Source organism: Schistocerca nitens, chromosome 10, assembly GCF_023898315.1.
Source record: "Schistocerca nitens isolate TAMUIC-IGC-003100 chromosome 10, iqSchNite1.1, whole genome shotgun sequence".
NCBI classification, from domain to species: domain Eukaryota; kingdom Metazoa; phylum Arthropoda; class Insecta; order Orthoptera; family Acrididae; genus Schistocerca; species Schistocerca nitens.
The window spans coordinates 143,094,530-143,118,108 of record NC_064623.1 but is presented as its reverse complement, the minus strand read 5'-3'; the positions used below and the strand labels follow the sequence as shown (position 1 = coordinate 143,118,108).

Here is a 23,579-nt window from a genome sequence, read left to right as displayed (position 1 = left end):
ATTGCAACCCACATCTGGCAATCTATCTTCAGACCCAACTTCAGATCTTAATAAATTTGGAACAATTCCGCACAGTCCAGTGAAATTTTTACAACCCACTAACATCCACTTAGAGAACACACTATGAATCAAAACACCGACAACATATTTCTGAGGGAAAATATAAAAAAAATTCCAAAATGTGATTAAAAAAATGTAATATGTTAAGAGGTACATATTGTAGGTGCCCTCTATGCCAAATATAATTCACTCAAAACGGGTATAAATTTTTTTTTTGTGGTAAGCTTAATGTGGCCTAAACACACACAGGACTCATCTTGCCCATATCAGTCACACAGAGTTACATGCACATGAAAATACAAAAATTTGAAAAATTACCAGAAAAACATGGATTTTCTAAGTGTGGTAGCACAAAAGGGACAAGTGATATATAAGCCAAATTTCACACACTGCATAAGTAGACGATAATATAGTATGTGGCAAAATTTCAACTTGTTATTGCAAGGCATTAGTGTACAATAAAAGTTGACAGAGATGTATTTGGTTACGTTTCTTTTAACACAATTTAGCAAGTAAGAGTGATGATGCCGACAGCTTGTTTCAGATAAAGCTGCAGCAATTGTTGGGAACCATTAGGCAACAGAAAGTTAAACAATGTAGTTTTCAGGGACAGAATGAGTCATTGTTAGGCAGGAACAACAAATGAAACAAGCAACAATTACAGGTTACTCATGTTTTTAAGATTATAGTTCAGACTGGTCGGTACTGTTGTGGAAAGTCAGTATGGAGGCAGAAGAGTGTACTAGAGGTGCTTTTATTCAAACAAGTTGCAGTATTGGTAGAACACAAGCATCTGAATGTCATAAAACAACATATGGAACAAAATGTAGCATTCACTTTGTACTGTATGATCTGGATGAATCGGACCAAGATTTGTTGCTATGGAGATCTGGGATACACCCTGTGGGCACAAGAAGTACATTTCCAGGAAACTTTAGTGTTTGTTATCATCATATGAAAGTGTTTCTGGATAAGTATTCTTTCCTAGAAAGAAGTTGTTTTGATCCATTTCAGATTCATAAGAATGCAGTGAAGTGTAGTCTCAGAGAAATTGATGTAAAATCAGTATTGAAACTGAATCAGTGCATGGGACTTAACATGAAACCAGGACAAGAGTTATGTTCCGGGTGTGTTACACTACTAAAAAATGAAGAATATTCTGATAATTTACCTGACAGTGATGAAGAGTATCAGCCACCTACAACCACAGCGGATGAGCAATTAAATACTTCAGTGACTGCTCTTGGTTTTTCTCCCATGAAGAGACGCAAAGTTGGGAAGAGAGACAGGCCCAGCTATGGTAGAAGAAAACTACAAGAAGCTCAAATGGAATTAAAACACAAAATAGCTGACACACTAATGGTGGAAGAGGAAGAACTATCTGCTCCAAAGGAACAGAAATCATGTCAGAAATGCTCTGATTTGGACAAAATTGTGCATGATTTGAAAGAAAAATGTGCCATATCCACACTCCACAAGAAAGTAGCTATTCTTACCATTGCACTTTCCAGCTGGTCTACTGACTACAGTGCAAAGGAATTCAATGTTTCTACATATATGGTAAAGCAAGCTAGGAAAATAAAAGCAACCCATGAAGTGCTTCCACATCTTCAGCAGGCTCAGGGTAAACAATTGAGTTCAGAAATAAAGGTGTTAGTGTCAGAGTTTTGTGAAAACAATGACTACAGCCGAATAATGCCTGGAAAAAAAAAAGACCATGTAACGGTGAAAATGGGAAATGTACGTGTACAGATGCAAAAAAGACTGTTGCTATGCAACATATCAGAACTATATGTAGAATTCCTGCCTACAGGAAAATTAAAGAGACCTTTGGAGAGAAGAGAACCACTTGTATGAATATCAAGAGCTCAGATGGAAACCCAGTTCTAAGCAAAGAAGGGAAGGCAGAAAGGTGGAAGGAGTATATAGAGGGTTTATACAAGGGAGATGTACTTGAGGAAAATATTATGGAAATGGAAGAGGATGTAGATGAAGATGAAATGGGAGATAAGATACTGCGTGAAGAGTTTGACAGAGCACTGAAAGACCTGAGTCGAAACAAGGCCCCGGGAGTAGACAACATTCCATTAGAACTACTGATGGCCTCGGGAGAGCCAGTCCTGACAAAACTCTACCATCTGGTGAGCAAGATGTATGAGACAGGCGAAATACCCTCAGACTTCAAGAAGAATATAATAATTCCAATCCCAAAGAAAGCAGGTGTTGACAGATGTGAAAATTACCGAACTATCAGTTTAATAAGTCACAGCTGCAAAATACTAACGCGAATTCTTTACAGACGAATGGAAAAACTGGTAGAAGCCGACCTCGGGGATGATCAGTTTGGATTCCGTAGAAATGTTGGAACACGCGAGGCAATACTGACCTTACGACTTATCTTGGAAGAAAGAGTAAGAAAAGGCAAACCTACGTTTCTAGCATTTGTAGACTTAGAGAAAGCTTTTGACAATGTTGACTGGAATACACTCTTTCAAATTCTGAAGGTGGCAGGGGTAAAATACAGGGAGCGAAAGGCTATTTACAATTTGTACAGAAACCAGATGGCAGTTATAAGAGTCGAGGGGCATGAAAGGGAAGCAGTGGTTGGGAAGGGAGTGAGACAGGGTTGTAGCCTCTCCCCGATGTTATTCAATCTGTATATTGAGCAAGCAGTAAAGGAAACAAAAGAAAAATTCGGAGTAGGTATTAAAATTCATGGAGAAGAAGTAAAAACTTTGAGGTTCGCCGATGACATTGTAATTCTGTCAGAGACAGCAAAGGACTTGGAAGAGCAGTTGAACGGAATGGACAGTGTCTTGAAAGGAGGATATAAGATGAACATCAACAAAAGCAAAACGAGGATAATGGAATGTAGTCAAATTAAGTCGGGTGATGCTGAGGGAATTAGATTAGGAAATGAGACACTTAAAGTAGTAAAGGAGTTTTGCTATTTAGGGAGTAAAATAACCGATGATGGTCGAAGTAGAGAGGATATAAAATGTAGACTGGCAATGGCAAGGAAAGCGTTTCTCAAGAAGAGAAATTTGTTAACATCGAGTATAGATTTAAGTGTCAGGAAGTCGTTTCTGAAAGTATTTGTATGGAGTGTAGCCATGTATGGAAGTGAAACATGGACGATAACCAGTTTGGACAAGAAGCGAATAGAAGCTTTCGAAATGTGGTGCTACAGAAGAATGCTGAAGATAAGGTGGGTAGATCACGTAACTAATGAGGAGGTATTGAATAGGATTGGGGAGAAGAGAAGTTTGTGGCACAACTTGACTAGAAGAAGGGATCGGTTGGTAGGACATGTTTTGAGGCATCAAGGGATCACAAATTTAGCATTGGAGGGCAGCGTGGAGGGTAAAAATCGTAGAGGGAGACCAAGAGATGAATACACTAAGCAGATTCAGAAGGATGTAGGTTGCAGTAGGTACTGGGAGATGAAGAAGCTTGCACAGGATAGAGTAGCATGGAGAGCTGCATCAAACCAGTCTCAGGACTGAAGACCACAACAACACAACATGTAGAATTCAAGGAAAAGTATCCCAATACCAAAATAGGTTTATCATTTTTTCTTCAATCTTCGGCCAAAATGGGTTGTGCCTGTAAGTGCAAGGGGCACACACAACGTTTTATGTGAGACCCATCAAAATGCTAAGCTGATGTTTGCTGCTATAAAGGATTCTGGTCCAGATTACAAAGATGCAATGAAGCTGCTAGTGTGTGACATCAGTTCCTACCAGTGCATGATACACAGGTGTGAAAAGTGTCCTGGTAAGGCAAATCTTGCAGAACACATGAATAACAAACTGTATGGTGAACTCCTTATGGATGACGATGAACTTGTTTCTTATAAACAATGACACACATGGATCACAACAAGTCTTGAAACAAAGCGAAGTACAGGGGAAGATTTTGTTGAAATGTGTTGTCAACAAATGGACAAACTGACCACACACAGCTTCACAGCAACAGCAAAATCGACTTATCTCCAGTTTTGTAAGGATAATTTGAAACAAGATGAAATTATAGTAATATTAGACTTTTCTGAAAATTATGCATTTATAGTTCAAGATGCCATCCAAGGATATCATTGGGACAACAGTCAAACAACTCTCCAGCCATTTGCGATTTACTATAGAGGTGAATCAGGCTGTGTGTCTGTCATGAACCTGTGCGTTTTTAGAGACTGTTTAATTCACGATGTCATTGCAGTTCATGCCCACATTCGCACTGTCATGGCATATGTGGAAAACAAGCTGCCTCACATACATTTTGCGAAATACTTCAGTGACGGGGCAGCTAGTCAGTACAAAAACTGTAAAAATCTCAAAAAATTATGCACGCATTACCATGATTTTCAGATTCACGCAGAATGGAAATTTTTCACAAGTCATGGTAAAAATGTATGTGATGGTATTGGTGCTACCATTAAGCACATGGCATCACGAGCTAGTCTGCAGCACCCTACGGAAGGTCACATTATGATGCCTCTTCAATTATTTACCTGGGTACAGAAAAATCTCTCTGGCATACAATCATTCTATGTTTCGAAAAATGAGGTGAAATCAGTCAAAGGGTTGCTAAAAAGCAGACTAGAACATGTTAAAACTGTTGCAGGCACAAGGAGCCATCATCACTTCTCTCCAGCGGACTCTGACAATGTGCAGATGAGCAGACTGTCCAGTTATAACTATAGGTTCATGCACAACATGTGTCTTCACAGTGCGTCTGACTCAGGATTCAGAAGCAAACACAGCAACATACAACCAGGTTGCTATGTTATTGCTGTTTATGATGACAAATGGTACTTAGGATGTGTTGCAAAGGGACCAGCAAGATCATTTCATTGGCCATGTTTGGCAGACAGGTGTTGGATTCCTTTTGAACATTCTCTTATGACAGTTCCAGTTCCTACCAGTGTCAGGAAGACTGTACAATTTGCCATGCAATGTACAGAGTACAGTAGCTAAAGTGTGGGAGAACTTCTGTTCGAAGCACAATCGACTGGTTTTTAGCAGTTAAGATGCACTAGACATTAATGTTAGGTTGTGTTAATCTGTCTATATGTTGTTGCTTAGTGATTAAAGAGTTGTGGGAGAGGATGAGAAGAGACAGAACAGTTTACGATATGTTTTTACAAAATTTTGTTGTGGAACAATGGCCACATCACCAAATACATCTGTCAACTTCCATTGTACACAAATGTCTTGCAATAACATGCTGAAATTTTGTGATATATATCGTTATGGTCTACTTATACAGTGTGTGAAATTTGGTTTGGATACCACTTATCCCTTTTGTGCTACCACACTTCGAAAATCCATGTTTTTTCAGGTAATTTTTCAAATTTTTGTATTTTCGTGTGCATGTAATTCAGTTTTTGTGACTGATATGGTCAGGATGAGTTCTGTGTGTGTTTAGGCCACATTAAGCTTACCACAAAATAATTTATACCCTTTTTGAATGAATTATATTTGGCATAGAGGGCACCTACAATATGTACCTTATATCGTATTACATTCTTTTAATCACATTTTGGAATTTTTTATTTTTCTCTCAGAAATACACTCCTGGAAATGGAAAAATGAACACATTGACACCGGTGTGTCAGACCCACCATACTTGCTCCGGACACTGTGAGAGGGCTGTACAAGCAATGATCACACGCACGGCACAGCGGACACACCAGGAACCGCGGTGTTGGCCGTCGAATGGCGCTAGCTGCGCAGCATTTGTGCACCGCCGCCGTCAGTGTCAGACAGTTTGCCGTGGCATACGGAGCTCCATCGCAGTCTTTAACACTGGTAGCATGCCGCGACAGCGTGGACGTGAACCGTATGTGCAGTTGACGGACTTTGAGCAAGGGCGTATAGTGGACATGCGGGAGGCCGGGTGGACGTACCGCCGAATTGCTCAACACGTGGTGCGTGAGGTCTCCACAGTACATCGATGTTGTCGCCAGTGGTCGGCGGAAGGTGCACGTGCCCGTCGACCTGGGACCAGACCGCAGCGACGCACGGATGCACGCCAAGACCGTAGGATCCTACGCAGTGCCGTAGGGGACTGCACCGCCACTTCCCAGCAAATTAGGGACACTGTTGCTCCTGGGGTATCGGCGAGGACCATTCGCAACCGTCTCCATGAAGCTGGGCTACGGTCCCGCACACCGTTAGGCCGTCTTCCGCTCATGCCCCGACATCGTGCAGCCCGCCTCCAGTGGTGTCGCGACAGGCGTGAATGGAGGGACGAATGGAGACATGTCGCCTTCAGCGATGAGAGTCGCTTCTGCCTTGGTGCCAATGATGGTCGTATGCGTGTTTGGCGCCGTGCAGGTGAGCGCCACAATCAGGACTGCATACGACCGAGGCACACAGGGCCAACACCCGGCATCATGGTGTGGGGAGCGATCTCCTACACTGGCCGTACACCACTGGTGATCGTCGAGGGGACACTGAATAGTGCACGGTACATCCAAACTGTCATCGAACCCATCGTTCTACCATTCCTAGACTGGCAAGGGAACTTGCTGTTCCAACAGGACAATGCACGTCCGCATGTATCCCGTGCCACCCAACGTGCTCTAGAAGGTGTAAGTCAACTACTCTGGCCAGCAAGATCTCCGGATCTGTCCCCCATTGAGCATGTTTGGGACGGGATGAAGCGTCGTCTCACGCGGTCTGCACGTCCGGCACGAACGCTGGTCCAACTGTGGCGCCAGGTGGAAATGGCATGGCAAGCCGTTCCACAGGACTACATCCAGCATCTCTACGATCGTCTCCATGGGAGAATAGCAGCCTGCATTGCTGCGAAAGGTGGATATACACTGTACTAGTGCCGACATTGTGCATGCTCTGTTGCCTGTGTCTATGTGCCTGTGGTTCTGTCAGTGTGATCATGTGATGTATCTGACCCCAGGAATGTGTCAATAAAGTTTCCCCTTCCTGGGACAATGAATTCACGGTGTTCTTATTTCAATTTCCAGGAGTGTATGTTGTTGGTGTTTTGATTCATGGAGTGTGTTCTCTAAATGGATGTTACTGGGTTGTAAAAATTTCACTGGACTATGTGGAATAGTTCCAAAGTTATTAAGACCTGAAGTTGGGTCTGAAGATAGATTGCCAGAGGCGGGTTGTTATTTCCGGGTCACGCCACCTTCTTTCACAAGTCATAATTCTGGAACTAATTGGCAGCAGAAACTAATACTTTGTACACGAGTGTTCCACACATGGTAGAATTAGTGTACTGAATTTCAGTCAAATCTGAGACTATGAGCTGGAGCCCCTGGTTGAACTGATATGGAATGACCCAGAGCCCTTAATGATATCTTTAATACAGAATTCATACACTTGATCGATGAGCTAGTCACAGAGGAAGAAGGATATATTACAACATAACAAAAGTTCAGGCATATTCAAAATTTGCGAGCACAACAGTGTCGGAACATTACTATCAGAGTTCCAACTACTAACATAGCCATGTTTCTTACAGCAACAAGTATGCTCTATCTACGCTTGACGTTTAAAAGTTGCCAGTCCTCCAGACCTACCACTCCAACAAATCACCACAGAACGGCTTCATGCCATAAATAAACAACAAGAGCTAGACTTAACCTGTCTTAATAGTTTACCAGATTATAGTAATTAGAGATTAAAATTAGATTTTAAGGAGTGGAGTGGTAATGAGCAGTAAACTTACTCTTGAGATTTGTTACACAATAACTGCTAAATGTTGTTGTTGTTGTTGTTGTTGTTGTTGTTGTTGTGGTCTTCAGTCCTGAGACTGGTTTGATGCAGCCCTCCATGCTACTCTATCCTGTACAAGCTTCTTCTTCTCCCAGTACCTACTGCAACCTACATCCTTCTGAGTCTGCTTAGTGTATTCATCTCTTGGTCTCCCTCTACGATTTTTACCCTCTACGCTGCCCTCCAATACTAAATTGGTGATCCCTTGAGGCCTCAACATATGTCCTACCAACCGATCCCTTCTTCTAGTCAAGTTGTGCCACAAACTTCTCTTCTCCCCAATCCTATTCAAAACTTCCTCATTAGTCATGTGATCTACCCATCTAATCTTCAGCATTCTTCTGTAGCACCACATTTCAAAAGCTTCTATTCTCTTCTTGTCCAAACTATTTATTGTCCATGTTTCACTTCCATACATGGCTACACTCCATACAAATAATTTCAGAAATGACTTCCTGACACTTAGATCTATACTCGATGTTAACAAATTTCTCTTCTTCAGAAACGCTTTCCTTGCCATTGCCAGTCTACATTTTATATCCTCTCTACTTCGACCATCATCAGTTATTTTGCTCCCCAAATAGCAAAATTCCTTTACTACTTTAAGTGTCTCATTTCCTAATCTAATTCCCTCAGCATCACCCGATTTAATTCGACTACATTCCATTATTGTCGTTCTGCTTTTGTTGATGTTCATCTTATACCCTCCTTTCAAGACACTATCCATTCCATTCAACTGCTCTTCCAAGTCCTTTGCTGTCTCTGACAGAATTACAATGTTATCGGCGATCCTCAAAGTTTTTATTTCTTCTCCATGGATTTTAATACCTACTCCAAATTTTTCTTTTGTTTCCTTCACTGCTTGCTCAATATACAGATTGAATAACATCGGGGAGAGACTACAACCCTGTCTCACTCCCTTCCCAACCACTGCTTCCCTTTGATGTCCCTCAACTCCTATAACTGCCATCTGGTTTCTGTACAAATTGTAAATAGCTTTTCGCTCCCTGTATTTTACCCCTGCCACCTTCAGAATTTGAAAGAGTGTATTCCAGTCAACATTGTCAAAAGCTTTCACTAAGTCTACAAATGCAAGAAACGTAGGTTTGCCTTTCCTTAATCTAGCTTCTAAGATAAGTCGTAGGGTCAGTATTGCCTCACGTGACCCAACATTTCTACGGAATCCAAACTGATCTTCCCCGAGGTTGGCTTCTACTAGTTTTTCCATTCGTCTGTAAAGAATCCGCATTAGTATTTTGCAGCTGTGACTTATTAAACTGATAGTTCGGTAATTTTCATATTTGTCAACACCTGCTTTCTTTGGGATTGGAATTATTATATTCTTCTTGAAGTCTGAGAGTATTTCGCCTGTCTCATACATCTTGCTCACCAGATGGTAGAGTTTTGTCAGGACTGACTCTCCCAAGGCTGTCAGTAGTTCTAATGGAATGTTGTCTACTCCCGGGGCCTTGTTTCGACTCAGGTCTTTCAGTGCTCTGTCAAACTCTTCACGCAGTATCGTATCTCCCATTTCATCTTCATCTACATCCTCTTCGATTTCCATAATATTGTCCTCAAGTACATCGCCCTTGTATAGACCCTCTATATACTCCTTCCACCTTTCTGCTTTCCCTTCTTTGCTTAGAACTGGGTTTCCATCTGAGCTTTTGATATTCAAACAAGTGGTTCTCTTTTCTCTGAAGGTCTCTTTAATTTTCCTGTAGGCTGTATCTATCTTACCCCTAGTGAGATAAGCCTCTACATCTTTACATTTATCCTCTAGCCATGCCTGCTTAGCCATTTTGCACTTCCTGTCGATCTCATTTTTGAGACGTTTGTATTCGTTGTTGCCTGCTTCATTTACTGCATTTTTATATTTTCTCCTTTCATCAATTAAATTCAATATTTCTTCTGTTACCCAAGGATTTCTATTAGCCCTCGTCTTTTTACCTACTTGATCATCTGCTGCCTTCACTACTTCATGCCTCAGAGCTACCCATTCTTCTTCTACTGTATTTCTTTCACCCATTCCTGTCAATTGTTCCCTTATGCTCTCCCTGAAACACTCTACAACCTCTCGTTCTTTCAGTTTATCCAGGTCCCATCTCCTTAAATTTCCACCTTCTTGCAGTTTCTTCAGTTTCAATCTACAGGTCATAACCAATAGATTGTGGTCTGAATCCACGTCTGCCCCTGGAAATGTCTTACAATTTAAAACCTGGTTCCTAAATCTCTGTCTTACCATTATATAATCTATCTCAAACCTGTCAGTATCTCCAGGCTTCTTCCATGTATACAACCTTCTTTCATGATTCCTGAACCAAGTGTTAGCTCTGATTAAGTTGTGCTCTGTGCAAAATTCTACCAGGCGGCTTCCTCTTTCATTTCTTAGCCCCAATCCATATTCATCTACTACGTTTCCTTCTCTCCCTTTTCCTACTGTCGAATTCCAGTCACCCATGACTATTAAATTTTCGTCTCCCTTCACAATCTGAATAATTTCTTTTATTTCATCATAAATTTTTCAATTTCTTCGTCATCAGCAGAGCTAGTTTGCATATAAACCTGTACTACTGTAGTAGGCGTGGGCTTCGTATCTATCTTGGCCACAATACACACAAGGAGTGCCAGTATTGCAAAAGCAGGGCAAAAGCCATACCTCTTTGCTACATGGCAAGCACAGTTATAGAAAGGGGCGCAAATGATGCCGTATGATCACTCCCAGAAAACAAATGGCTGCCTAACCTACTATAGTGATGCGATATATGGCTTTAAATACTCGTTTCGGACAGTTCGTCCCCAGCATGTCTGTTCATTCCGTCTGCATCACCGACCCCCTACAGTTTCGCACGTTATAGGTCAGCACTGCTGGAGAACCGTTATATGCTGCTTACCACCTGTCTGAGGACTTCAACTTCGAAACTGCAGTCTACTGGCTGTGAGTGGACTTCGTTGCTCCACGCTGTAGTATCCGATAGGTCACAGCCATTACTGGTAGAAGATGCAGACCTATGAGGCCGTCCTGTGGTGAAGGGTTAGCTGATCAATTGCAAGCTACTCTCCTTCTTGTCGGGTGGGCACCTGAGTGCTGACTCCCAGGTTGTGCATGTACCGCCTACCTGCCCGTACGCCGGGCAGGTACAGATGATGTAAGCACGCATCCCTTTTTGAGTGTACCGACAACTTCAATTTCACTGCCGGGTGTCTGCAGGTCGCCACATGGGATCCTGCTGCCGCTCTGCACTGATTCGTTGTCGGTCAGGGTATCGATCTGCCACACGATACACAAGTAGGTTTGGGTGTTGTGTCAGACATCTTCGCCAAAACCTAGGGAAGTAGCCCAACCTGTTTCCTGGCCACCAGGGAAGACAGTATTCACTGTAGCAAACACATTAATAAAATGTTATTTCAGAAACCACTGTTCCTTTGGTGCCTTCACATGTAAGAAACAAACCCTCCCCTGCCCTACAAGCTCAATCGCCAGACACACTGTAATTTCACTGCCTGACCAATCCAACTTCATCATCCACAGATCTCTTGACCCGAGGCGTGACCATTACAAAGTATTTATATATCACACATATTAAATCAAACAATAGAAAACCCAGGATGGAATGTGCAATATTGTGAAAACGAAAGTTGCTACTCACCAAATAGCGGAGATACTGAGTCGCAGATAGGCACACCAAAAAGACTGTCGGGTAGTGAGGCCACACTGTCACAGTGGGGCCTCAGTTGCTCGAGACTGCAGTCACGTGTGTGTGAGTTGTGTTTGCGTGAGTGTGTATGTGATGAAGGCAAAGGCCTTACTGGCCGAAAGCCATATTGGTGACAGTTTTTTGTTGTGCCTGTCTGCAACTCAGTATCTCCACTATATGGTGAGTAGCAACTTTCCTTTTCACACATGTTAAAAAAATATGTAGCCTACGTTCACCTGAAGGTTTATTTGTGTCATTCAAAAATTTGCAGTAAATTGGTCAAGAACCTTCTGAGATATTTGTTAACAAAGTTCTGTATTTATATAGTAAATAAATATTAAAAAATATGTAGCCTAAGCCAGTCTAAATGATTACTAGAATATCATGTAAAAATTTGAAGTTCGATCAATTACTTTTTGAGAGTTTTGGTAACAATATTAAGTGACAACTTGTCTTTATATAGCAGTATAGATGGCTCAAAACCACATAAGTAATTTCCTGAAACTTCTTCAATCAATCAGTCACTATAGTGTAAATGAAACCATTTGTAATTTTCAGCACTGTGCAATACAGCACTAAACTGGTGTTCTTTAATGGCAGGTTTTGCTGGAACTTCATTATCTGTTAGTGAGAAAAGACTTCAAAACTTTGAATAAAAATATATGAAGAGACAAGTAAATGTCTGCACTATACATACCCTAAGCATATCATTTGTTCCTATCAGAAGGATCACCTTCTTTGAAATCGGGTACATTTCACTGACAACTCTTCTCAAAAGTTCACCAACTGTCTGGCCGCTGACACACAGACCAAGGGCACGGGCACCATTGTACTCATCTAGAACCAAAAAAATACTGTGACTTTTATGCAGTGTAAAATACGCTACAATGTAATGTATGTGTAGATTTCAAAATTTAAAAAAAGTCAATAAATATATTGTATTCATAATAATAATAATAATAATAATAATAATAATAATAATCTCCCAAAGTGTGCTGTAACACAGAAAAATGTTGGTCAATGAGAACACCTATATGTCTCTTAAAATATACTGACAATTGCTTTTCAGTTTAATGGCATACGAGTCCTGTCACCTTTTTCCATAACTTTTTACTGCCTCATGAGTCTTACTGTCTTCAATAACTCAGTCCTTAGGTTTATCAGTTGTGGTTTAAGGGACTAAACAATGAGGCCATCAGCTCCACTGTCACGAGATAGTTCATCTGGAGTTTCTGAGGCCAGGCAGAAATTTGATCGAATTACGAAAGTATGCAGCAGTGGTAAAATCGAGGCCTTGAAAGCAACATTGATGCCAGAGCTGAGAAAGAGTGTACAGGTCATCGGTATGTGGGTCAGAATAGATGAGAGGTGTCTCAGGTCTCATCTGCAATGAGAGAAAACCTACCTACATTCGACATCCAACAACCTGATTTAAGGCAAAGACAGTTTGAATGTAAAGAATGCTTTCTAGCCAGAAGATTCGTAACAGTGAAACAGAGAAGGCTACAAATCTAATGGATATCAGTTTGGCTGATAATAATAAAATAAGGTGAGAAAAATAATCAAGTCGACAAGTGGGTGGGGCCAAACGAGTGTCCTCTGGGCTTTGCTGGCAATGGTAGCTGTCCCTCCCAGACCCATTACAGTGAAAACGTTAAAGAGGGGAACAGCACTCACTATTCATCAGAGTGCTACCCCTAAAACAAAAAATAAGCTGCAGCAGAAAAGTACAGCCTGTTCAAAATATTTTCGAATATCGGATACCCATCATTTTCAGGCAATGCTAGTGTTCACAGAAAATACAATACAATTAAACAAAGCAAAGACGAAGTTTTTGAGAAATAGTAGACCAGGTAATGACAATTTGCTCAACAGTGAAATTAGGAATACACACTAGCAGGAGGAGTAAACGGATTCTATCTAGGAAGCAAGATTAAGGAGGATGGCCTCAGGAAGTACGAGTGTAGTTCGGAAAGTTTGTGCGATGACCACCAGATGTCAGTGCTAGCACAATAAGGTATTACAGGTCATCCTTTTGAGTTAACACATTATGTATCATTGCTCTGTGGTGAGGACTTCTCTCTGTTGTTGTTACCATATAGTGATTTGTGAAGATGGGGAGACGAGAGGTGGATAAAAGAGAGATAGGAAGGGAGGGGAGGGAGAGGGAGGTGGGGGGGAGAGGGAGAGAGAGAGAGGGAGAGAGAGGGAGAGAGAGAGAGAGAGAGAGAGAGAGAGAGAGAGAGAGAGAAAGAGAGAGAAATTCAGGCAGTGATTAAGTACTTCATACAAAAGGCATGAAAGCAAAAGGAATTAACAAGTTTAAATTTGATTAAGGCAGCACTGGTGGTGATCCATGTGATGATGCGCTGTGCCACTATGATAAGATTTGCCACTGGCCCAGAAAGTATTGTAAAAGTATATAAAAAGGTCACAGAAGATTGTTCACAAAGTGCAATAAACTGCTAAAGCCACAGGGAAGTCATTTGAACAGGCTTATCACATTTTAACAGTGGAAGTGGAGAAGAGAACATTATCTGTTAGATAAGTGCTGACACTCTTAATATAGTTTCAGAAATGCATCAAAATGGAAATGTCTGAATAACGTTTATCCCATTTTCAGAGCGAGTGACAAGATTTCCTGTGCCGATTTATGGCTACAGATGGAACTTGGATCCACTACCATACCACTGGGATGAAACAACAGTCAAAGCAGTGGAAAGATGTCAAGTGTCCACCAACAAAGGAAGCAAAGGCAATATAGTCGAGCAGAAACGTAATAGCATTAGTTTTCTGTGATGTGAACAGGATTCTGCTGATAGATTGTCTTTGCACTAGTCAAATAATTATAGGTCAACACTAAGATAACATCCTGGACCAAATACAGAAAAAGATATCTGAAATAAGGTCAGGTTTGGCAGGGAAGAAAGTCAGAGATTCTTTTTAGAACTATAATTTTCTTGATTTATAATTATAAAATACTTCAGGCCAATTTTTATGCAGCTTATAGTTAATGTGCAGCCACATGCAAGTGTCACTGCCATAGCAAAATACACATTCTAAGACATGAATTTTTGTCATGCCTGAATCATTTGCCTGATCTGAGAGGCAGATATATGTTCGGTGGATGCTTTGAAGCCAGCAACTATAGGATGGCCACGATGATTGAGTTTGTGGATCTTAGGAAGAAGGTAAAAGGTAGGTGTGCGTTGTTTGGGTGGGGTGAGAAGTTCTATGGATTGAGGTGTTAGTGGTTGTGAGGGACTGCAGGTCAGTTTGAATCAGAGGGATGGGATCCTGATGGCAGACACTGTATGTAGAAGTGTCAGACAGCTGGTGTAGACCTTCACTAACATGCTCCTTTCGGTCAAGTACTATAGTGGTAGATACTTTGTCTGCTGGGAGGATAATGATGGAGTCATCAGCTTTTACAGAACTTAGAGCCTGAAGTTCTGCAGAGGACAGGTTAGGGTAATGTTTTAAGGACCTGCGGAAGGGTTGTGAAGCAATGCTGGATGTGAGGCATTCTTGGAAGGCTTATAAGGGATAATTTTGAGGTAGTCGTGGTGGATCGAGTTGGGATCGTGGTCTGAACTGTTCAAGGCAGGGTTCAATGTCAGGTTTGCTGTTGGAAAGGTTTTGTCGATGGGTTGCAAAGTGATATTTCCAATGGATATTATGTGTCAAGGAATGGGAGGTCATTCACCAAAGCAGTATGATCAAATGCAGGTTTAGGACTGAAAGTGAAGATAATTCAGGAGGGGAGAGTGCTTTAGCTGAGAGGTTAAGGACACTGTCCTGTTGTGACTGGTTCTTGGGATTATGGGTTATTCTTGGTCTGGGAGGTGCTGGTGAAGGCTGTGGGATGTTAAGGAGGTTGGCCAATCTTGGTCTGTAGAAGAGGAATGGTGGTTGAGGGTGTGGCTGTTTAGGGAGCTGCAGAGGGACAGGAAGGGAAACACCACTGTTCAAGTAGTTTAGGTGAAGGTGGGATAGCTTTTTGAGGTGAAGTTTGGCATGTTGTTGCAGTTTGAAGTTGGCTTGGCGGACGATACCACTCAAGGAAACATGAGAGGTAGGTAACTGTAGGATTTTGTAGGAGGAGAGAAGTCTGGTACAGTGAAAATTTGCTGATAAGGCATGTAGGTCACAGATTAGCCGGGTAAGAGCAAGAGATTGCTGTATTTGAAACTGTAAAAGAGCCTGTTGACGGGTAGGACTGCATCCAGAAACAGGGACTTTCAATGTTAGGCCTTTTGGAGTAACTCCAAGGGACAAGCAGGTTTCAAGAAACAGAATATGGGACCTTAGTTTTGATAGTGCAAAGGCATGTTTTCGAAAAGAACAGATGTGATATGAGGTGGGATTCATCATGGCAAAAGAAGACAGTTTGGAGATTTAGAAATCATAAGAGTGGAAAAAAAAAAGCAGAGGGTGGAAAAGATATAAAAATGGAAGAAAAGCAAGGAAAAAAGTCAGAAAAATTCATACGGAAATCGTTAATAAGATGTAATGAGTGGGCAATTTATATTGATATGAAAAATAAAAAAAGGAAAAAATTGATCAGGAAAGTCGTCAAAACAGATGAAATGTTAGAAAGTGGATAAACTGAAAGCGACACAAGTGACAGCAATAAAAGTCGACCAGATCGGTTTGCCGAAAAACAAATGCAGAAAAACATGAAAGAATTATGTATAAATAAGAGAAGTGGATGGTGGAGAAGAAAATCGCTCTCAAATTTGCAAATAAATCGGCGGAAGACAATAGGGAGAAGGCCACGCAGTGTAATGAACTTAAATCATTTTATGCAAATTCTTAAATAACTATGCAAATAAAAATGAAAATGGACCCATGTACGAGCATGGAAATCAGTATTAGAAAAAGATGTTGGGGCAAAGTGATGATTAATCGTGGTGATACAGATAAATAAGCGGATGAATTAGCACATACAGTAGGAAACAGACGACAGTTTGAACATGACAGACGACAACAAAGACTGGCAAGAGGGTTAAATAAGAAGGAATGATGGCCACATGGAATAATATAACAAAAACAATTAATTATTGATAAAATTATTTAATTGGATAGGTAAAAAATCTACTCACCAAGTCGCAGCAGAACACACATATAAAATACTGTTGTGATTGGCAAGCTTTTGGAGCCAGTGGCTCCTCCTTCAGGCAGAAGGGTTGAAGGGGAAGGAAGAAGGGTGGGGATAAAGGACGCGAGAGGTCTAGGAAAAGGGGTAGATTTCGGGGAAAGTCACCCTGAACAGTGGGTCAGGGGAGACTTACTGTATGGGATGAGAAGGAAAGACTGATTGTTGGGGACTGCATCAGACAAGATGTGAAAACTGAGAGCTTAAACATAGAAGACAGGATAATATGCGAGACAGAGATTACTACTGAAATATCGTGCACACGTTAATAAGAGTGAAAAGCTAATTGCATTGTATGTAACAGAGGTGGGCAGTGAAAAACAGACAGGAAAGACAATCAAAGATAGAGAAAACTAAAACGGAGTGAAGCAAAGAGTAGTTACAGTGAAGAAAAGCTGAGACAGAAGAAATTAACGTAAATTAAGGCCAGGTGGGTGGCAAGAACTAAGGACATGTTGTAGTGCTAGTTCCCACCTGCGAAGTTCTGAGAAACACTACTCTATGGCTCCTACCCCTGTGACTGTCCTCGCTGCAAGACTTGCCCTATGCACCCTCCTGCCACTACCTATAATCGCCCTGTAACTGGTAAAACATGTATTATCATAGGGAGAGCCACCTGTGAAACAACATGTCACATACTAGCTACCATGTAAACACTGTTCAGCCTTCTGCATCGGCATGACTACCACCAAATTATCAATTAGGATGAATCGGCATAGGCAGAGGGCGTATACTAGCAACTCGCAATATTTTACTGCAGAGCATGCTCTACAACATGACATTAATGATCTTGGCACCTGTTTCACCATACGCACTGTTTGGATTCTTCACCCAGACACTAGTTTCTCATAACTCCGCAGGCGGGTACTAGCACTACACCATGTCCTTGGTTAACGCAACCCACCTGGCCTTAATTTACATTAATTTCTTCCATCTCAGCTTTTCTTCACTGTAACTACTCTTTGCTTCACTCAGTTTTAGTTTCGACAATTTTATGTCAATGAATCATTATTCTGGACGTGCACAATTGCAAGCAAACAGATCTAAACAGTATTATTTTATCAGTTCAACACTGCTAATGGTTTATTTTACCCTGAAAAACTAGGCAGCGTGGCAGTAGGGCCCATTCCACATGCTGTGTCATTACATGGATAAATCAAAGCAGTTTTTCATACCACTGATTCTTCTTCTTTCTGTTGATGTAACTGTCACTATTAATTTTTCATTAATACAGCATGGAAATGTAAGCAGTCAAAATATCTTCAGAAATTGACAATTCTCTATAAACGGAAACAGCTACAACTGGAATCTCAATAATCACACATAAGGCCAGTGGGTAAATGCAGACAAGTGAAACAACAGAAAAAGAATTAAGACAGCAGAGTGTATCCTGGGGGTGACCAACTGGGATTTGGTCGAGCAATGTACATACGCTCTTTAAAACTGCCTACATTTCAGTAAAAATTTTCACTCACTCACAATTCTCGAACATCCTCCCAATAACTAGTTCTCTGGGTTCATTTTACAATTTTTCTCCCCACACTACGGAATCTTTGAGGCTCCTACTAGCAGTTTGTGAGGAAGTTGCTGCCAACTTGATAAGACAGTTATTGAGCCCCGTGCAGTCTCTAAAGATACAATGTAAACTGTATGTTGAAGAGATACCTTTAGCAGAATCTTAGTATAAAGATAACTTCAAATATGGAATGAAATCTGGGTTTGGAACAAGTTGACATGAAGAAATCAAAAGCCACATTTTCCCCACAAGAAACAAAATGACATGTAAGCACCCTAAATACAATAATTTTATAGTCTCACCGGCATTCATTATTTTACAACTCTATCAAGCAGCAAAATATTTCCCAGTCTGGCAAACAGACACAGTGTTACATCATGAATCTGAACAGAGAAAGGCAACTACTGTTACCCTCAACTTCTCCTTAAATGCTATCTTGTCAAAAACTGACATTCTGACATTTTAGGGCACCACCACCACCCCAAAGAAATTTCATCATTTGGGAAAACAAAGAGCAAAAGCTAATGTAAAATTTATGAGCAATGGAACACTCAGCTTTCAGAATTCTGTAGCTGACTGCACAACTACGAAAGAGTTCAGAAATAATCAATAACTTAAAATATCCTAATGGCACACTCACAGATAGCGTCTACTCAGATTCTCCCCAACAACTGTCATATGCTTCAATTACTTCTTGTCAAAGTTCTTCGAGAAAGTCTTTGGACATCTCTTTGAGGACACACGGAATAGGTTTTAATTTTTATTTATTCACCATGGATCATTTTCCACAAAATAGTCATTGTCATATTAGTGCACTTATATCACAGGATAGAGTTACAGTCTTAAATACTAAAATTAGCACTATTCATATCAAATGATAGAGTATAGTCACAATCTTAGATATTAAAATCAACAATGTCCATATTATAAAACTCTTATATTGTAGTATTTATGTCACCCTGTCACGTAATTTTGTATTGGAATTGTTAAATGTCATTGATCAAATAGAGAGAGGAAATTCATTACAAATCTGAGGGCATCCACTTTGTTAAAGTTTCCTGTTCTCTATAGTCTGTGACCTTGTAATGTCGATGTTTCCCTTATTTCTTGTGTAGTGTTTGTTGTGCAGTGTTTGTGAACTGCTTCCCTGGAAACACATTCTTTAATGTTATTGCTGACAGAGAGTGCAGAGACACACACATACATAGTTTCATAACTGTTGGAATACGAAGTATGGTAACAGGAGAGTGACGGTGTTCTGTAGGACCAGCCTCACATATTATATGAACAAATCTTTTTTCCTTTCAAAGATCTTATTGATATTAAAGGACTGCTCCCACGAGTAAGTCATTTCAGATAAATGGCTGAAAGAGCCCAAACATGTCACACAGAGATAGTTACTACTGACTTTCATTCCTACATGGTGTAGAACAGCTTTGAGATCTTTTTGAAAACTTTGTTTACCTGAACAGTCAGATTTTGGGGGAAAATTAAAGTGTATTTCGAAATGATAGGCAAATGGGAAATGGAGGTAGTGTACTTTTCACAGCATACAAGAAACTGAGACAGAAACTGGAGGTGCCGTTCAGATTGTTTCGGCAAGACATGGTATCAGGGGTGGGCATAAAATGATAACTGGGTCCTTCTATTGCCCACCAGACTCATTTCCTGATGTAACCGAAAATTTCGGAATAAACCTCAGTTCACCATACTGTAATCGTTGGTGGGGACTGTAATCATCTAACAATTAACTGGGAAAATTACAATTTTGTCAGTGGTGGGCACGATAAGACATCCTGTGAAGCTTTACTAAATGCCTTCTCTGAAAACTACATAGAACAGACTGTTAGAACCCCACTCACAATGGAAATATATTGGATCCAATAGCAACAAACAGCCCTGATCTCTTTCAGGATATCCACATCGACACGGGTATCAGTGACCAATGACGCGGTTGTGGCAACAATGATTACCATAGTACGAACGACAACTAAAACATGCAGAAAGATATATATGTTCAGCAAACTAGATAAAAAATTAGCAATGTCATATCTCAATGATGAAACAAACCTTCAGCACAGGGCAGGAGCATGTACAGGAACTCTGGCTCAAGATTAAAAGAATAGTTGACCACGCACTGGATAAATATGTACCCAGGAGCACAGTTCATAATGGAAGGGAACCTCCATGGTGTACAGCCACTGTAAAGAAGAAACAGAGACTACTGCATAACAGATGTAAAACAAAGCATAGGGCTACAGATAGAGAGATGCTGAATGAAATGTGTATTTCTGTCAAAGAGAGCAATGAGTAATGCCATCAATGACTATCGTAGCAGAATATCGTCAAGTGATCTTTCACAGAACCATAAGAAATTCTGGTCTTATGTAAAGGCTATTAGTGGCACCAAAGTTAGTGTCCAGTCCCTAGCGAATGAAACAGGTACTGAAATTGAGGGTAGTAAAGCAAATGCTGAAATACTTAAGTCCATTTTCAAATGTTCCTTTACACATGAAAACGCACAAGAATTGTCACAATTTAATCCTTGTACCACTGAAAAGATGAAAGAAATAAGTAATTGTACTAGTGATGTAGAGAAACCAGCTGAATTTAACTGAAAAAGCTGAAGGGCCCAATGCAATCCCTGCAGCCGAGTTAGCCCCTCTTCTAACTATAATCTATCTTAGCAACCAGGTAGATGTATTTCTTGATTTCTGAAAAGCATTTGACTCAGTATTGCACCTATGATTATTGTCGAAAGTATGATCGTATGTGGTACCAAGTGAAATTTGTGACTAAATTGAGGACTTGTAGGTTGGGAGGACACAATACATTCTCTCGGATGGAGAGTCATCGTCAAATGTAGAAGCAGCTTCAGGTGTGCCCCAGGGAAGTGTGTTGGGACCATTGCTGTTCATGTTGTACAGGGTGAGCACAAAGTCTTGCCGATTATAAAAATTTATAACAGAATAACCGTTTGACATAATAAGTTACATTTGATGCTGTTACATACGTTAGTGTTACTAGTTGTTATGACCAATAGATGGTGTTAGTGTTCCACAACACTGACACAGTCTGTTATGTCACGTTAGTTGCTGGCGAAATAGCGTCGAAGCAGGAGAAAACGCAATGTGTGCTTTGGTTTCACGAAACAAAATCACCCATCAGTGTTCAGCATAAATTTCAGGCTTCTTATGGACACAGCCCTCCTGACGTTAAATCAATACAACGATGGTACGCAAAGTTTAACAAAACAGGCAGCATTGAAGATCGTCCTCGAAGTGGCAGGCCTCATGTAAGTGATGCAACTGTTGATCGTGTTTGGCAATCGTTTCACCGGAGTACGTCTAAATCAACTCGTCAAGCATCATGTGAACTTCAAATACCGCAAGCAAGTGTAGTGAAGATTCTTCATTAAAGGCTTAGGTCACATGCTTACAAAGTGCAAATCGTGCAGGCTTTGCAACAGAATGATTTGCTGACACATGCCGAATTTGCAACTGAGATTTTCAATAGGATTTATGGCATTAACGATTACTTAAATCGCATATGCTTTACTGATGAATGCACCATTCATGTCAGTGGAGTGGTAAATAGGCATAATTTCTATATATGGGGATCTGAGTTTCCACATGCTATTGTACAGCGAAAAAGGGAATGTTTGGTGCGGCCTCATGCATAACAATGTTTTTGGACCATTTTTTGTCGCAGAAAAATCAATTACTGCTAACATTTACTTAGACGTTTTGCAACAGTTAATTGCCCAACAGTTAGAAGAATATCAACCATGGATATTTTTCCAGTAAGATGGAGCACCTCCCCCATTGGGTTTTGATAGCGCGTGATTTCCTGGATGAAATGTTTCCGAATCAGTGGATTGGAAGGGATGCTCCAACACCCTGGCCAACCCGCTCTCCAGATATTACGCGTCTTGACTTTTTTCTGGGGCTATATCAAGGGCAGAGTCTTCGTCACACCAGTTGCTGACATCGAGGAACTGAAGGCTAGGATACAAGCTGCTGTGGGTACTGTGCAGAACACATGTTATGAAACACCTGGCGGGAACTGGAATACCGCCTCGACATTCTCCAAGCTGCCAAGGGAGCACATGTTGAGGCTTACTAACCTAAGTGGTCTTTTAAAAAACTAGTAACATTAACCTACGTAACGGCGTCAAATGTAAATTATTATGTCAAACGATTATTCTGCAATAAATTGTTATAACCAGGGCAAGACTTTGTGCTCACCCTCTATATTAATTAAACTGCGGGCAATATTAATAGTAAAATCAGGTCCTTGTAGATGATGCAGTTATCTCTAATGAAGTACTATTTGAAAGAAGCTGCATAAATATTCAGTTAGATCTTGATAAGATTTAAATGTGGTGCAGAGATTGGCAACTTGCTCTAAATTTCCATATGGGTAAAATTTTGCACTTCACAAAACACAACAAAAACACAGTATCCATGACTATAATATCAATGAGTCACTATTGGAATCAGCCAACTCATACAAATATCTGGGTATAACACTTTTTTGGGATATGAAGTGGAATGATCATGTAGGTCCAGTTTTGGGTAAAGTAGGTAGTAGACTCTGGTTTATTGGTAGAATACTGGGGAATTCAATCAGTCTACAAAGGATATTGCTTGCAAATTACTTGTGCGACTGGTTCTAGAAAATTGCTAAAGTGTGTGGGACCTGTACCAGATAGGGCTAGCAGGGGGTATTGAACATATGCAGAGAAGGGCAGCATGAATTGTCACAGGTTCGTTTAATCTGTGGGAGAATGTCACAGAGACACTGAAGAAACTGAACTGGAAGACTCTCGAAGATATACATAAACATCTTGAGAAAGTGTATTAACAAAGTTTCACAAACCAGCTTCAAAAGACGACTCTACGAATATACTACAACCCCCCTATGTATTGCTCATGTAGGAATCATGAGCATAAAATTGGAAAATTGCTGCATGCACAGAGGTATTCAAACAATCAGTCTTCCCGCACTCCATAATAACTGGTGCAATGGGATGTACCCTTTGCCGTGCACATCACATTGGTTTGTAGAGTATAGGTGTAGATGTAAATGTAGATATGCTCTCCCAATTGTGTCTGACATCAATATGTACTCCTAAAAGTAAGACATATTATTTTGTATATTCCTAGACAATCCTAACAGAAGCTTTTGGATTTTGCCTGGATAACAAACAAGTTTATTGGCTGTGAAGCAGTTTCATTCAGAGTCTTGAGTATCTCGCATTATTTGACGAAGAGCTGGTATGTCATGCAAAGTTGTATCATCAACATCCAGTAGCAGTTCATACTTCTAGAATTGGAGAATCCAGGTAATGTTTTACAGACCTCAATGGGTATGATCACATTCCAGTCACAGATAGG

General features: G+C 40.7%; 1 protein-coding gene across 2 annotated transcripts in view; it reads right to left on the bottom strand.

Moving 5' to 3' along the window:
* LOC126210315 (uncharacterized) overlaps nt 1-23,579 on the bottom strand; it is a 141,044-nt gene that overhangs the window by 61,067 nt on the left and 56,398 nt on the right. For both annotated transcript variants that reach the window (XM_049939512.1, XM_049939513.1), the window contains exon 4: nt 12,204-12,343. In XM_049939512.1, coding sequence (XP_049795469.1) covers nt 12,204-12,343 — 140 coding nt within the window. The remainder of the gene's footprint in view (nt 1-12,203; nt 12,344-23,579) is intronic.